This window comes from Procambarus clarkii, chromosome 40, assembly GCF_040958095.1.
Source record: "Procambarus clarkii isolate CNS0578487 chromosome 40, FALCON_Pclarkii_2.0, whole genome shotgun sequence".
In the NCBI taxonomy this organism is placed as follows: domain Eukaryota; kingdom Metazoa; phylum Arthropoda; class Malacostraca; order Decapoda; family Cambaridae; genus Procambarus; species Procambarus clarkii.
Genome location: NC_091189.1, coordinates 27,058,048 through 27,076,099, shown reverse-complemented (window position 1 = coordinate 27,076,099; position 18,052 = coordinate 27,058,048). Strand labels below are relative to the sequence as shown.

Here is an 18,052-nt window from a genome sequence, read left to right as displayed (position 1 = left end):
TTTAAGAATGACATATATTGGCGACTTGTCACCTCTCCTGACAACTATCTCCTTGTTCTCACGAAGGCTTTTAGCTGCCGCTCTAAGCTCGGGGGACAGTATGGTGCTTCTGTAGTTGCCTCGATTCTTTCCTCCTTCTGCAATAAGTTCTGCTTGTAAGGTATCTTTGGTAGTGACCTTCTTTTGTGTCTCGAGGTCGAATATGTCGTCCAACAGAATTTCCAACTCCACTTTCCGGGCCATTTCACTCGGTCTGGACATAACATGACAGTTTATGCCCAGATTTAGGAGAGTGACTTGGTCCTCAGTGAGGTTAATTCCTGCAAGGTTCAGGAAGCCATCTCTTGGTCGTGGAATTGCCATAGGTCCTCCATATAATGTTGTTAGTTTCTTGATAATCCTTGTTTCAGTGCTGAGGTGATGTTGGTCTGTGAGGATGTCGAGGTGTTGTTCAATGCGGGTACGGATACTATGGTCGATGTTGCTATTTCTCCACTCGTTTGTAGCATGAAGTAGTTGCGTTTTTTTGTCTTTGATTTCATTCTCTGCCTTGTATATCTGATCACGAATCAGATCCTGGCGATATTTTATCGTGAAGGCTTGATTCCTTGCTGCTGGGTCGTGCACTTTAACATTAGTATATTTTGGTAGCAGTCTTTCCTGTAGACATATTTTATTAAATATGACCGAAAAAGTAAGATTAATAATTCTAACACGAATTTTCTCAATCTTTCGTACATTATGCTTCACTGTTGGAGGTAAATCAAAAATCACTTCTCCAAAATTCATTTTTATTTCTAGTCTGACGCGACACGGGCGCGTTTCGTAAAACTTATTACATTTTCAAAGACTTCACAAATACACAACTGATTAGAACTTGCATTTCCCTGATTTTATATCTACATTTGAGTGAGGTGGGAAGGGTGATGTGGCATTACATTTGAGTGAGGTGGGAAGGATGATGTGGCATTAGAGGATATTAATAGGGTATTAAAAGTATCAACACAAGACAGAACACGAAACAATGGATATTGAATAGAAGTGTTTGTAGAAAGCCTATTGGTCCATATTTCTTGATGCTTCTATATTGGAGCGGAGTCTTGAGGTGGGTAGAATATAGTTGTGCAATAATTGGCTGTTGATTGCTGGTGTTGACTTCTTGATGTGTAGTGCCTCGCAAACGTCAAGCCGCCTGCTATCGCTGTATCTATCGATGATTTCTGTGTTGTTTACTAGGATTTCTCTGGCGATGGTTTGGTTATGGGAAGAGATTATATGTTCCTTAATGGAGCCCTGTTGTTTATGCATCGTTAAACGCCTAGAAAGAGATGTTGTTGTCTTGCCTATATACTGGGTTTTTTGGAGCTTACAGTCCCCAAGTGGGCATTTGAAGGCATAGACGACGTTAGTCTCTTTTAAAGCGTTCTGTTTCGTGTCTGGAGAGTTTCTCATGAGTAGGCTGGCCGTTTTTCTGGTTTTATAGTAAATCGTCAGTTGTATCCTCTGATTTTTGTCTGTAGGGATAACGTTTCTATTAACAATATCTTTCAGGACCCTTTCCTCTGTTTTATGAGCTGTGGAAATGAATTTTGGAGAAGTGATTTTTGATTTACCTCCAACAGTGAAGCATAATGTACGAAAGATTGAGAAAATTCGTGTTAGAATTATTAATCTTACTTTTTCGGTCATATTTAATAAAATATGTCTACAGGAAAGACTGCTACCAAAATATACTAATGTTAAAGTGCACGACCCAGCAGCAAGGAATCAAGCCTTCACGATAAAATATCGCCAGGATCTGATTCGTGATCAGATATACAAGGCAGAGAATGAAATCAAAGACAAAAAAACGCAACTACTTCATGCTACAAACGAGTGGAGAAATAGCAACATCGACCATAGTATCCGTACCCGCATTGAACAACACCTCGACATCCTCACAGACCAACATCACCTCAGCACTGAAACAAGGATTATCAAGAAACTAACAACATTATATGGAGGACCTATGGCAATTCCACGACCAAGAGATGGCTTCCTGAACCTTGCAGGAATTAACCTCACTGAGGACCAAGTCACTCTCCTAAATCTGGGCATAAACTGTCATGTTATGTCCAGACCGAGTGAAATGGCCCGGAAAGTGGAGTTGGAAATTCTGTTGGACGACATATTCGACCTCGAGACACAAAAGAAGGTCACTACCAAAGATACCTTACAAGCAGAACTTATTGCAGAAGGAGGAAAGAATCGAGGCAACTACAGAAGCACCATACTGTCCCCCGAGCTTAGAGCGGCAGCTAAAAGCCTTCGTGAGAACAAGGAGATAGTTGTCAGGAGAGGTGACAAGTCGCCAATATATGTCATTCTTAAAAAAGACGAATATCTGGCGAAAATGAACATCATACTCTCTGACCAAACTAAGTTCCAAAGGGTAACGAAGGACACTACAGCCGAATTAAAAGCAAAGGTCAACAAACTGATCGAAACTGTGAACGCCAAGAAATCCGGACTCCACCTGCCAAAGATCATTGGGGAATATAAACCTGGATATGCGTATGGAAATGTCAAGACGCACAAGCCTGGAAACCCACTTCGGCCAATCATTAGCCAGATACCCACACCCACGTACAGATTGGCAAAGCGACTCAACGGCCTGCTGACTCCTTATGTTCCTTGCGCCTTCAGCCTGAAGTCTCCAAAGGAATTTGTGGACTTACTGCGGGGCGCACGGGCCACAGGGATAAGAGCCTCGTTGGACGTAGAATCGCTGTTTACCAACGTACCTGTGGACGAGACAATCGGAATGATAGCCGACAGAGTGTATCGTGATCCAGCCTGTACTCCTCTTGACATGCCAGAAAGTATTCTGAGGAAACTACTCCAAGCTTGTACTAAAGAGGCACCCTTCTTGAGCCCGGATGGGCATATGTATAAGCAAGTAGATGGGGTCGCTATGGGTTCTCCCCTAGGTGTCCTGTTTGCAAACTTCTACATGGGTACCATCGAGCAAAAAGTCTTAGTCGACATGAACTTGAAACCGGCCATATACTGCAGGTATGTTGACGACATTTTTACACAGGTACCTGATGTCAGACATCTGCAGGAGCTGAAGGAGGCATTTGAGCAGAGTTCCGTGCTGCGTTTCACTTACGAGACGGAAAAGGATGGGAAGCTGCCTTTTCTAGATGTAACAGTCATGGAAAAGGGCGGAGGTTTCCACACTGCAGTCTACACAAAGGAAACAAACATAGGAATGTGCCTAAATGCCAACAGCGACTGCCCTGACAGGTACAAGAGGAGTGTTGTTAACGCATACGTCGACCGTGCTCTCAGCCACAGCTCAGAATGGAAGCAAGTCGACGAAGAACTCTGTAGGGTAAGGCAGGTTCTAGTCAATAACGGCTTCTCCAATGGTTTCATCGAAGACATCATAAGAAGGAAAGTGAAAAGCCATGCAACCTCCGAAGAGACAACTAACACAACACCTATACCCCCTATTAGACTATTTTACAGGAACTTCTTTTCCACAGCTCATAAAACAGAGGAAAGGGTCCTGAAAGATATTGTTAATAGAAACGTTATCCCTACAGACAAAAATCAGAGGATACAACTGACGATTTACTATAAAACCAGAAAAACGGCCAGCCTACTCATGAGAAACTCTCCAGACACGAAACAGAACGCTTTAAAAGAGACTAACGTCGTCTATGCCTTCAAATGCCCACTTGGGGACTGTAAGCTCCAAAAAACCCAGTATATAGGCAAGACAACAACATCTCTTTCTAGGCGTTTAACGATGCATAAACAACAGGGCTCCATTAAGGAACATATAATCTCTTCCCATAACCAAACCATCGCCAGAGAAATCCTAGTAAACAACACAGAAATCATCGATAGATACAGCGATAGCAGGCGGCTTGACGTTTGCGAGGCACTACACATCAAGAAGTCAACACCAGCAATCAACAGCCAATTATTGCACAACTATATTCTACCCACCTCAAGACTCCGCTCCAATATAGAAGCATCAAGAAATATGGACCAATAGGCTTTCTACAAACACTTCTATTCAATATCCATTGTTTCGTGTTCTGTCTTGTGTTGATACTTTTAATACCCTATTAATATCCTCTAATGCCACATCATCCTTCCCACCTCACTCAAATGTAATGCCACATCACCCTTCCCACCTCACTCAAATGTAGATATAAAATCAGGGAAATGCAAGTTCTAATCAGTTGTGTATTTGTGAAGTCTTTGAAAATGTAATAAGTTTTACGAAACGCGCCCGTGTCGCGTCAGACTAGAAATAAAAATGAATTTTGGAGAAGTGATTTTTGATTTACCTCCAACAGTGAAGCATAATGTACGAAAGATTGAGAAAATTCGTGTTAGAATTATTAATCTTACTTTTTCGGTCATATTTAATAAAATATATATATGTATATATATATATATATATATATATTTATTTATTTTGGGAGCAGTCTGTCTTGTAAACATATCTTGTTAAATATGACCGAAAGGGTAAGATTAATGATTCTAACACGAAGCTTCTCAATATTTCTTATGTTTTTCTTCACTGTCGGGGGTAGGAGAAAAATATACTCTCCAAAAGTTCATTTTAACTTTTTTATTTATGAACCGACGCCTAGAAGTGTTTCGTAAGAACACTTCTCACATTTTCATAGACATTTTATACTTATTCAGATCGTGCTTATATTTGTCTTTGGGTGAGGTGATGGGATACAAATTTTTTGGGCGAGGTAACAGGAAACAAAAGACAAAACACAAAACAATGAATATAAATTGGATATATACAACGGGCATATAACCATGGGCATACATTCTATCCTCTTGCTTCTGTGCTGGTTCGGGGTCTTGAAGTGGGTAGAATGTTATTATGTGTTAATTGGCTGTTGCTTGCTGGTTTTGACTTTTTGATGTGTAGTGCCTCACTGATGTTGAGTCTCCTGTTATCGTTGTACATATCTGACAACAATTTCTGTGATGCTTGTTAAGATGTCTCTGGTGATGGTCTGGTTGTGTGTGGAGATTATATACTCCTTGATGGAGCCCTGTTTATGCATTGTTAACCGCCTAGGAAAAAGACGTTGTTGTCTTGCCTATATACTGAGAACTTTGGGTCTGACAGTCCCCAAGTGGGCATGTGAAGGCATAGATGACAATATTTTCCTTCAAGGCATTCTGTTTGGTGTCTGGAGAATTCTTAATGAGCAGCTTGGTCATTTTCTTGTTTTTGTAGTAGATTGTTAATTGCATCTTCTGAATTGTGTTTGTGGGGATAATGTTCCTATTAATATATATATATATATATATATATATATATATATATATATATATATATATATATATATATATATATTTGTCGAGCGCTTTGTCCTGGGTTCATAGCTTGGCCGGGGAGGATTTACTGGGCACAAATCCTTAACTGTAGCCTCTGTTTAACCCAACAGTAAAATGGGTACCTGGTTGTTAAAATGATTCTTCGCCGGGGTCGTATTACGGGGAAGATAGGATTAAGGACTTGCCCGAAATGCTACACGTACTAATGGCTGTACAAGAATGTAACAACTCTTGTATATATATGTAAATGTATATATGTAATATATATATATATATATATATATATATATATATATATATATATATATATATATATATATATATATATATATATATATATATATATATGTCGTACCTAGTAGCCAGAACGCACTTCTCAGCCTACTATGCGAGGCCCGATTTGCCTAATAAGCCAAGTTTTCCTGAAATAATATATTTTCTCGAATTTTTTTCTTATGAAATGATAAAGCTACCCATTTCATCATGCATGAGGTCAATTTTTTTTTATTGGAGTTAAAATTAACGTAGATATATGACCGAACCTAACCAACCCCACCTAACCTAACCTAACCTATCTTTATAGGTTAGGTTGGGTTAGGTAGCCGAAAAAGTTAGGTTAGGTAGTCGAAAACACATTAATTCATGAAAACTTGGCTTATTAGGCAAATCGGGCATTGCATAGTAGGCTGAGAAGTGCGTTCTGGCTACTAGGTACGACATATATATATATATATATATATATATATATATATATATATATATATATATATATATATATATATATATATATATATATATATATATATATATATATATCTTCTCGGCCTACTATGCAAGGCCCGATTTGCCTAATAGGCTGAGAGATTTTCTTTACTGTCAATAAATTGTTTCCAATTAGCTTATTTGAATTATTATTATTATATTATATTAAGAACATAAATAATTGACTGAATTGTGTTAGTTTAGGTTAGGTTAAGGTAGGTTAGGTTAGGTTAGGAAGGGTTGGTTAGGTTCGGTCATATATCTACGTTAATTTTAACTCAAATTTAAAAAAAATTAACTCATACATAATGAAATGGATAGTTTTATCATTTCATAAGAAAAAAATATTGAAAAATATATAAATTCAGGAAAACTTGGCTTATTAGACAAATCGGTCCTTGCATAGTAGGCCGAGTACTACCTTCTGGCTACTAGGTACAACATATATATACAGTATATATGTGTATATATGTATATATATGTGTATATATGTATATATATATATATATATATATATATATATATATATATATATATATATATATATATATATATATATATACACATATACATATATATACATATACACATATATACTATACACACACACATACATACACAGTGGTACCTCGCATAACGATCGCCCCAAAAGGCAAACATTTTGGGTAACGACAGGCTCGATCCGCGACAAATTGTCTTGTATGTCGAACGCTGGTTTGAGTAACGTCAACACCACATGGTGGGGTCGCGCTGCTTCTTGCACATTCTTGGACGGCTCCGACAATACAAATATATTATGTTGTTCTTGTTTAAAGATGCTAATGATGCTGGGATATAAAGGGGTGACTGCTGAGATGTTGCAAAGCATTGACATTTTTGTAGAAAAAAGAAATGAAATTTCTGAAATACAACAAATGTCAAAAAGGTTCGTTTGGTTGTCTACAGGTAGGCTGCTCCATGTTTCTTAAATAAAAAAAAATAAAAAAAAAATAAAAAAAAATAGTTGAAACAATTTGAAAAATAGACAAACGCCATAAAGGTTCGTTCAGTGTTTGTCGGGTAGGCTGCTCTATTATAGACTTAAATGAAAAATAAAAAACATATGGAACACATTTGAAACAAAGAAAGATTGTTATAATGGAGCAGCCTACCCGTCAAACACTAAACGAACCTTTATGGCACTTGTCTATTTTCCAAATTGTTTTAACTGTTTTTTCTTTTTAATGAAATTCCTGTTTCAATTCTTCCTCCGTGGTCTGACGATGTCACATTTTTCATCACGTGTTAATTTTCGTGATTTACACACATATTATATTACTTATAGAAAAAACTTGATAGCCAACTTCTAGGTGCAGTATACTAAAAGATAATTCGATTAACATTAAGGGGCCCAAGACTTAATTTTCTAAACTATTCAACCTTCAGTGTGTTCAAAAGAGAGCTTGATATGCTTCTAAAGGATAACTGATCATTTGGTCTGTGATTCATCCATCAGACTGTAAGCAGGACTGTGAGCAGTGGCATCTAACAGCCTAGTTGGTCAGACCAACCAGGCCATGGAGACACGTATCTTCAGAACCATTTCAAAGTACTGTACAGTACTCTCAGGGTAGGTATTAAATGCAGATGAAACTAACATGAGCATATATGCACGTAGAAATTGTGCTGCAGCTACACTTTACTTTGGAAACCTTGTCCAGGGTCACCATACACACACGTACACCAAGCGTTGAAAATGATTCTATTATTTGCCATCCTGGGACTACATGGCCTATTAACTTCCTATGTCTTCCTTACACCACCATTCACAAGTGTTGAAAGACTCACAGTGCCACATGGACATAATAGCAGCAGTCACAGAAGGATGGGGAAGGTAATAACTTACTGGGGATACCTATATCTATGCATTATGTAATACTGTAGTGTTTAAACACCGGGCTCTAAGGAACACATTTCTGCTTAAAATCAGAAGTCTACCGTATTTCCAGGATTGATATCCAGCCTTATAAAGCACATGGTATTAACAAAATAATATGTAGGAAAAAGACAGCAATAAAACTGACCTGTGAGTGTGAGCATTATGCATGAGAACATCCATTCCTGGGTGATGGTGCAGGTGGTGTGCTGCTATGTGTGTTGCAGAGTGAGCAGCATTTGGAGTTGACTGGATGTCCATGGGTGTAGGAGCTGAGGGAGAGCTGGTCTGGGGTGGGACCTGTTGTTCACTGCTGGTGGAGGTAGTCGAAGTCTGGGAAGTAACTGGCTGATGGGAAGTGTGCGAGGCCAAACTTGTAGCTGCAGCCCCAGCGTGGGTGAGTGGGCCAATTTCTTGCGTGAGAGTTCCTGCTCTAACCATCGATTGAGCCAGGGGTTCACGGAGGCGGGGATCCAAGCAACGTCTTTGCAATTCTTGATACCGCTGCTGACTATGCCATATCCTTTGGTGAATGGGGTTTAATCTAGATAGCGATGGATGGGTCGGATATGAAGCAGTTGAAGTCAATGAGGTTGGGGGATATGGTGGAAACAAAGGATGTGCAGGAAGCGCGGAGTAATAAAGTGGAGACTCAGGTGGGTAATAGTGGTGGTGGTGGTGGTGATGGCCCTGACTAGGTGCCAGACTGTGGTGGTGGTGGTGGTGGTGGTGATGAGGTGAATGGTGGGGATGTAAACAAGCCCCATAACAGTTCCCATGATGATCCATGGTGAAGCTGGCAGCACCACTGGCACTAAGGCCTATGGAACCTAACGTTGGGCCACGAGGGCATGAGCAAGTAGTTGCTTGGCTCGGTTCAGAAGCATGATGACCACGGCATAATCCAACTGCACTAGTAGCAGTATGGGTAGCAGTAGGTAATCTACCCAATACTGGAGATATTCCATACCCGCTGGAAGAAGCTACAGCACATGAAGACGAGGGAGCTGGATGAGATATTCCAACAGGTGGAGGCAAAGGTGGTCCAGCACTTGCCACTAATACCTCATCATCACTTTCATTGGTCAGATCAACTACATCCACAGCACGATTGTCCCTAGCTCCTCGCTGTACACTTACTACTTCTATACACGAGTCTGTGTCGGAATCAGAGTCTGAAGAAGAAACCCAGTCCAACTGCAAGTCTGGTGCAGTGGGCCCATCATCAACCTTGTGTCTCACCCCTCGTGCATCAGACATTTCTCCCTCTTCATCTTCAGTATCGTCATCCTGTTGTAGAGGATGAGAACTACTCCACCCACCTCTGCGTGGCTCAACCCTTCCTCTCTGGGTCTTCCCTCGGGTACCTTCCGCCCCTGCACTATGTACACGCTTTCTTCGAAGTTCACTGTTTCCTCTGTCACAGCCACTACTTCCACTAGATGATGATGACCCTGAGCTGCTGCTACTACTGCTGCTACTACTACTATTACTACCTGTTTCACTACTGCCACTGTGTGTGCTGCTACTACTGCTTGCATCGCCTCCTAATGCAACATCACTTAAAAGGCTCAGCGGATTTGTTGTTGTTTGAGAATAACCTTGGGCATCAGTGAAATCTGAAGCAGCTCCATATGCAGCCGAAGGAGCACTACTGAAGCCTAAACCAGGAGGGTTACTACTAAAATCCATTGGAGCAGCAGCTTCTGCATAGGTGAGAGGTGTGTGGGATGTCTCGACATAATTAGGTGGTTCCACTTTAGATGGTGTGGGAGGGCCAGCGGGTAAAGCTGATCCAGATCCAGGCGTTGTATACTGTGCTGGGCTGGCTGCACCCAACCCACCTAGCAGGTCATAATACCCATCAGGAGGGCGATATGGTTGCGGTCCGCTGTAAAATGCACCACTACCAGAGGGAGGAGACACGTCATCCATAGCCTGGGGATGCTGTGGAGGGAGGCCAGGGTAGTAAGCGCCCCCAGTTCCACTAGAGCCTCCACGTTCTAACTTTATAGCTTCTGAGTCACACCGCTGTACCTCGTTCTCGTTGCTGCACCCAACCTCGCTAACTTCTGTCGAAAAATGTAAAGTTCATATTCAAAAATAAAATCAGGGCTAAATATAATGAAATGCCATATTCTGGGTGAGTCCTGGAGGCTCCCTGGAGCTTACCAGGCTGATATATATATGTATTAGACCATGGTATCAGTCAATTTAATTGGAGTTCTATGCTTACTGTGGACTACGAGCCAGAACCTGGCCCCCCTCAGAAAGGCATGATAAGCAACGACCTATAGAAACCCCCATGTAGTTGGAAACATTGCATGTTAGCCATCGATCAAGTTAGGCACCCAGAAAGGTAGGCGTGCTAAAACAAACACCACCTGGTTAAAAACTGCTACCGAAAACCGAACTATCAAACAGAACTCGCAATCCAAATACAAGTAAACAAGCATGATGTCACAACCACTGTTGCACCACTGTCTTTGCAGCTTCCCCCTCCCCAGGAGGGGAAGGGGAAGCCCCAGACCCCCACGCCGGTCACTCGCCTCCAAGACTCACCCAGAGAGTGACGTTTCATTACATTCATTACATTATCACAGAAAAATAAAAGAGGGACTTGCCCAGGAGGCAGCTGCCACTTGCACTTCAAGTCGAGGTCGAAAAAACTGGTTGCAACCTGCAACCCAAAGCGACACGATCGACTAGGGCCAGGAACATTAACGAGGTAACGAGCGGCCAGGACCCTGTTCAACCTCCAAAATCCTCATGTCCGAAAGTCAACCCAAGATATATTACCAAAAACGACAGCTAAAGCAGCAAAATTGCAAACGTCATGGGCATGAGGATAGACTGCAGGCTGACTGGACCAAATAACTCTGCGGACGACCTGGGATACCTGGTTGACAACCTGGATGATGGGGTTCTGGGAGTTCTTCTACTCCCCAAGCCCGGCCCGAGGCCAGGCTCGACTTGTGAGAGTTTGGTCCACCAGGCTGTTGCTTGGAGCGGCCCGCAGGGCCACATACCCACCACAGCCCGGCTGATCCGGAACTTCTTAGAAAACAGTCCAGTTTTCTCTTGAAGATGTCCACGGTTGTTCCGGCAATATTTCTAATAGTTGCTGGGAGGATGTTGAACAACCGTGGACCGCTGATGTTTATACAGTGCTCTCTGATTGTGCCTATGGCACCTCTGCTCTTCACTGGTTCAATCTTGCATTTTCTTCCATATCGTTCACTCCAGTACATTGTTATTTTACTGTGTAGATTTAGGACCTGGCCCTCCAGTATTTTCCATGTGTAAATTATTTGGTATCTCTCTCGTCTCCTTTCTAGAGAGTACATTTGGAGAGCTTTGAGACGATCCCAATAATTTAGGTGTTTTATCTCGTCTATGCGTGCCGTATATGTTCTCTGTATTCCCTCTATTTCAGCAATCTCTCCTGCTCTGAAGGGGGAAGTGAGTACTGAGCAGTACTCGAGACGGGACAACACAAGTGACTTGAAGAGTACAACCATTGTGATGGGATCCATGGATTTGAAAGTTCTCGTAATCCATCCGATCATTTTTCTGGCTGACGCAATATTTGCTTGGTTATGCTCCCTAAACGTTAGATCGTCGGACATCATTATTCCCAAATCCTTGACATGCTGTTTTTCTACTATGGGAAGATTCGATTGTGTTTTGTACCCTCTATTATGTTTCAGATCCTCATTTTTGCCGTACCTGAGTACCTGAAATTTATCACTGTTAAACATCATGTTATTTTCTGCTGCCCAATCGAAAACTTTATTGATATCTGCTTGTAGTTTTTCAGTGACTTCAGCAGAGGTAATTTTCATGCTGATTTTTGTGTCATCTGCAAAACATCTGCTTGTGAGAACCAAGCCTCGGAACAAGGAAGACGGTAAACCGGGTCAACCTAAACCAGATAGCTCCTAAGAGCCGCAACCAAACACAACACATCATGCAGCCCCGGCCGAACCAACCAAGCATCAACCACCCAAGGACTCCTCCGGTATGCCACCATCTCATTCTTCGCCAGAAAAGAGGGTGACTGCTGCAAACAAACAAACCTACCACCAGGACTGAAAGAGAAGAAACCCCTGTGCTGGAGAAGAGCATGAAGCTCCACAACTCAACCCCCAGAGGCCAATGCCAAAAATAAAAGAGCCTTATCAAAACAATCCTGAACCGATGGGGTCACAACAAACCAAGGAGAGAGCACCCAGTTCAATGACCAGGACAGCTCAGGTGGCGCATATGCAGGCTGAAGGTGAAACAGACGCAAGCGGGTCACCATGACCCGGGTAAGGCGTGTGAAAATGCGAGGTGCCAGATTCAAGCTGAATAGAAGGCAACGAAAGCAGTAAGCTTGTCACCCCATGACAAAACCAAGTCAGTCCCCCGAACCCCTGGATGAATCAGGACGTGACAATACATGTCCTAGAGGTCCAGACACACCATCCAAGCAACTGGCTCCAAAAGAAGCCAGACCTGGAACAGAGTGGTCATCCGAAAGGAGGGGCAAAAGACCCCAGGGGATTCAGATGGGACAAGTCCACAAGGAACCTCAGATCCACACAGTCAAGTTTCGGGACTGGAAACAGGCGGGAATCCCAAATGATGGACGAGGTCATTTCAACCACACATAAGCGCACCCACTCCAAGATGACCTGACAGAGCGCAGGAAGAGAGGCACGACCCGTGAACACCGAAACCCCTTAAGGAGGAGGAGAGACCCAACGTCACCCCATACCTTACCTTGAGGTTACCTTGAGGTGATTCTGGGACTTAGCGACCCCATGGCCCGGTCATCAACCAGGCCTCCTCGTTGCTGGACTGGTCAACCAGGCTGTTGGACGCGATTGCCCCTGGTTGATACCTGGTTGATGGGGTTCTGAGAGTTCTTCTCCCCTGACTTGTTAGAGTTTGGTCCACCAGGCTGTTGCTTGGAGCGGCCCACAGGCCCATATACCCATCACAGCCCGGTTGGTCCGGCTCTCCTTGAAGAAAACAATCTAGTTTCCACTTGAAGATGTCCATGGTTGTTCCGGCAATATTTCTGATGCTCACTGGTAGGACGTTTAACAACTGTGGACCTCTGATGTTCATACAGTGTTCTCTGATTGTGCCCATGGCACCTCTGCTCTTCACTGTTCTATTCTGTATTTTCTTCCATGTCGTTCACTCCAGTACGTTGTTATTTTACTGTGCAGATTTGAGACCTGTCCCTCCAGTATTTTCCATGTGTATATTATTTGGTATCTCTCTCGTCTCCTTTCTAGTGAGTACATTTGGAGAGCTTTGAGACGATCCCAATAATTTAGGTGCTTTATCTCGTCTATGCGTGCCATATATGTTCTCTGTATTCCCTCTATTTCAGCAATCTCTCCTGCTCTGAAGGGGGAAGTGAGTACTGAGCAGTACTCAATACGGGACAACACAAGTGATTTGAAGAGTACAATCAATGTGATGGGATCTCTGGACTTGAAGGTTCTCGTAATCCATCCTATCATTTTTCTGGCTGACGCAATACTTGCTTGGTTATGCTCCCTAAACATTAGGTCGCCGGACATCATTATTCCCTAATCCTTGATATGCTGTTTTCCTACTATGGGCAGATTCAATTGTGTTTTGTACCCTGTATTATGTTTAAGATCCTCATTTTTGCCGTATCTGAGTACTTGGAATTTATCACCGTTAACATCATGTTATTTTCTGCTGCCCAACCGAAAACTTTGTTAACCCTTAAACTGCGCATGGCGTATATATACGCCCTGTGTAACATGTCCCATGGTGCGCATGGCGTATATATACGCCATAGGGTGCCAGGCCTGATTCAAATGGCCCGCGGCTACACGGGGTTCACAGTAGCTTCCTCAGGGCTCTTGTAAACAGATGCCATTTAAAAAGAAAATCGTGGGCAATATTCTCAGGTGTGAGAGGCACAGTACTGTTGGAGCAACCAAGGCCGGCGCACGCAGCATGAGCGAACAGCATTGATGTTCAGCTTGTGACCACAGCATCGCCGAAAAATGTCAAAATAAATATATAATTGTTATTATTTAGCGATGACAATATTACAGATGACCAATGACTGTGATATAAATAACCAGGGTTGTGATAATAGCAGGATTGTTGTAATAATTAGCGCTGTGGGAGGAGTGATGCTGAGAGACGGAGGGAGATAGCATCGTTTACTGACTGTGTGGCCACCTGTTATTGTTTGCATTCACCATACCAGGTCAGTGGTTCTCTATGGTGAACACAAATGTAGATACTTATATATAATGTGTGTATTAGTGTAATAACAGCAAAAGGATGGGAGGAGCCATATGGGTGACGGAGGTGACGTCATCTGCACGATTTGTCTAGCTGTTTAGAGGGTGGCCACTATGCTCTTTGGGTGCACTACAAGCTTAGGTGTACAGTTACGGTGCATAAAACATGTAGATATTTATATACAATATGTGTATATAGGGTAATAACACTGCAAAAGGTATTGTTGGGGGAGAAAGTTTAGTGCGTGTGACCTTGAAAGAGTGAGGGAGCCGCCAGCCGCCATCTGTGTATAGCGACGACTCTTAGTGCCTGAACTAACTATATCAGCTTAGCTGTACAGTTGTGGTGAACAAAATATACACATACTTATATATAACGTCTGTATATAGTGTAATAACACCACAACTGGTATTGTTGGGGGAGAAAGTTTAGTGCGTGTGTTGAGGGAGTGGCAGCGAGTGGCTGGCTGGTGTGTGGCGGTAACTCCTCGTTGCTTTTCGACTCTCAATACCAACTTAGTGGTTCGTTATGGTGACCAAAACATGCCAATACTTATATATAACCTGTGTATAGAGTGTAATAGCAGCAAAACTATTTGTTCATTGTTTCATAAACATAATAATTGAATCACTAATATGCACATCATACTTTTGAGTATAGCGATTATTAACCACTTTTATTATATAAATATACTACAATACACACTATTGAATAATATTACTGCAAAAAAACTAAGAAAAAATCAATCGGAGACATTGAAACAATTAGGTAATAATATCTTTGTGGCAACTCCCATCTGTCAACGCGGGTGACGCTGACCGGGTCTGACGACCGCTCTGTCAACGCCCACTTTTTGCCAGACTTCCTCGGTCAATTGCGCCCAAAATATGTCACCTACGATTTTTTTTTTTTTCCGTGCTCAGGGGACACAAATTAACATGTTTAGAAGACGAAAAAAAATTTTTGAATTTTTTTTTCTTGCGCACAGGGGTGTAAATGTCCCAAGGACCCCTGAGCAGTGTAAGGGTTAATATCTGTTTGTAGTTTATCAATGTCTTCAGCAGAGGTAATTTTCATGCTGATTTTTGCACCATCAGCAAAGGATAACACAAAGCTGTGACTTGTGTTTTTGTCTATATCTGATATGAGACATCTGCTCACAGCCTTACGTATGAGTCACAGCCTAGTTGATCAGGTATCCGTTGGAGGTATTTGTCAAGTTCTCTCTTAAATACTGTGAAGGGTCGGCCAGTTATGCCCCTTATGTGTAGTGGAAGCGTGTTGAACAGCCTCGGTCCTCTGATGTTGATAGAGTTGGATGCCGAAGGAAACAACCCGAAATGCCCACAAATCGTGGGACCAGGCGCAAGCAAACAGCACAAGCCTCCCCCCATTGCCCTGTCAACAGGGCGACATGCGAAAGGACCAACGCCCCTTACGAGAAGCCTGTAGACATGCAGAGTAATCACCACGCCAACCAGACGCCACTGGCTCCAAAGGCAGCATCGGTTCCGAAAATGGCACCACTGGCCTACCATGACTGAAAGAACCCTGAACCCTAGCATGGCCCTTTCCGGAAAGACCCCCATGGCCATCCCGGAGAACTAACAAGTCGTCAGACATAGGGCGACAGCTAGACAAAGCCACCTGCAGACACTGCACAACTGCAGAATCTGCAAAAGGCAATGGAAAAAAAGGCAACGAAAACCTAAGAGCCAGGACCCACGCAGACTCTAAGGAGTGAGAGAACACAGCCTGCTGGCATGCGAGGCACGAAGCAAAGAACAGACATATTGCCTCCTTTGGAATCGGCACAAACAACTTCAACAAGGCAGCAGATGACCGACCCGCCGAGGCAAGAACACCAGACACCGCCCCGGCAACTAGTGCCTCCACATCCTCCCTCAAGCCAGTCCGAAGACAGCTCGAGCAGGGAAAAGAAATGCAAAACAGAAGTCAAGTGCCCCTGGGCATGCAAATCCTCAGCTACCAGGGACGCAGAAAGGACGGGAACTCGCATGTGAAGCTGCACCTGTCCAATATCCGTAGGAAGAACGGGGGCGAATAAGTATGCATTGAGGTGCTCCAACTCGTCCCCCCAGGTAAACCTGAACTACTGTAGAAGTTTTACACCATTCAAGCATGCTGGTCCAACAAAACGAATGCCACGCACCCAAAGAAAAGAAAGACCAGTCTGCTAACCAAGATGACTCTGGAACCTCGTAACGCACCCAATAAGGAAAATCAGAACCCGAACTCAAATGAGGAAGGGTCCATTATCGAGGCACAATCCGAGTCATGCAGGAGGTACACCACAAGGGCCTCCCAAACCGCCTTAGGCAGGATGCAGGAAGCCAAAAACCTCTGGAAGAAAGGGACCAAACCCATATCAAATTCATACAGAGAAGGGGGGTAAGAAAACCTGCAACAACAAGCCCCGCATCGAGGGTACCAACACCCAAGTGGGTCAAACAGGGCCTAAGCCCCCCCCCCAAAGTCAACTCCTCCCCAGCCCCGGGATTCTCCACGTCAGAACCCCTGGGCAGAACCGTCTTCCAAACCCTTTGCTCCCAAAGAAAAGGCAGAGTCCACTGGAAAAGCTGGGAAAAAGGGGGTCCCCAGGTCAGACCCCGATGCCTCGGCTGGAGGAGCAGGCTCAAATGCCTCTGTTGCTGAATTGGATGGGACAGCCCCCAAGTTTTCCCCTCAACCCCCCCCCCCCTCCTTCCCAGTCTCACCACCCTCTAAACCCTGCCCCAACTCCAAAACCCTCAGATATTTGGGAGTCGGGCAGCAGGGGCAGGGGGGGGGGGGGGGTTTGTACCCAACAAAATTACCCTTTTGTTGTACCCAGCAAAAGTCCAACGTTCCCAGGAGGAACAGAACCAACCGCTGTGATAATAGGTGACAAGCTGCACAGTACTGTAAAGGGGTACCTCGGTTTACGAATTTAATCCGTTCCTGGAGACAGTTCGTAACCCGAAAATTCGTAAACCAAAGCGAATTTCCCCATAAGAAATACATACTGTAATTGGAAATGAATTAATCCATTCCTGACTCCCCCAAAAATTTACTTCAAAATAAATTTTATACCTAATTCACCCAAATCTTCACTATAAAAGTATGTACAGTGGGGCCTCGATTAACGATAGTAATCTGTTCCCAGAGACGTATCGTAAGTCAAAACGATTTTCCCATAAGAAATAAAGATAATTGAATTAATCCATTCCACACCCTCAAAATATTAATTTAAAAATACATTTTATACTGAATACAATTTTTTCTCTATCTACAATACAGTACATATATTTATCTTACCTTTATGGAGGACTCTTGATGGTGTATGGAAGATGGTGAGGAGGGGAAAGGAGGAGAGGTGTTACTGTTTGGAAGGGGAGTCCCCTTCCATTATAATAACAGGCAGTGAGGACTTCTCTGGGGTGCACTCCCTGGCATGTTTTGCCTGCATACCACTAGGTCCTGGTTGTGGCTCACTGCTTAATTTTCTCACTAGAAATCGTTCCATTGAAGAATGTTTTTCCCTTATTTGTAACACTTGTCTGTAGTGAGACATCACATTTTCAGTAATAAGATCAATGCAACGACCTTCTAAAGCTTTATCTGGGCGATTCTTTTCAGCAAAACTTTGCAGTTCTTCCCATACTGCACACAATTTTTTAATTAATGAGGAAGGGACATCCTCTACTGCCTCCTCCTCTT

At 43.1% G+C, this 18,052-nt stretch overlaps 1 protein-coding gene across 3 annotated transcripts in view; it reads right to left on the bottom strand.

Moving 5' to 3' along the window:
* The window catches only part of LOC123758022 (E3 ubiquitin-protein ligase Arkadia), a 70,952-nt gene that overhangs the window by 31,504 nt on the left and 21,396 nt on the right, over positions 1-18,052 (bottom strand). For all 3 annotated transcript variants that reach the window (XM_045742173.2, XM_045742172.2, XM_045742174.2), the window contains one exon: positions 8,193-10,116. In XM_045742173.2, coding sequence (XP_045598129.1) covers positions 8,193-10,116 — 1,924 coding nt within the window. The remainder of the gene's footprint in view (positions 1-8,192; positions 10,117-18,052) is intronic.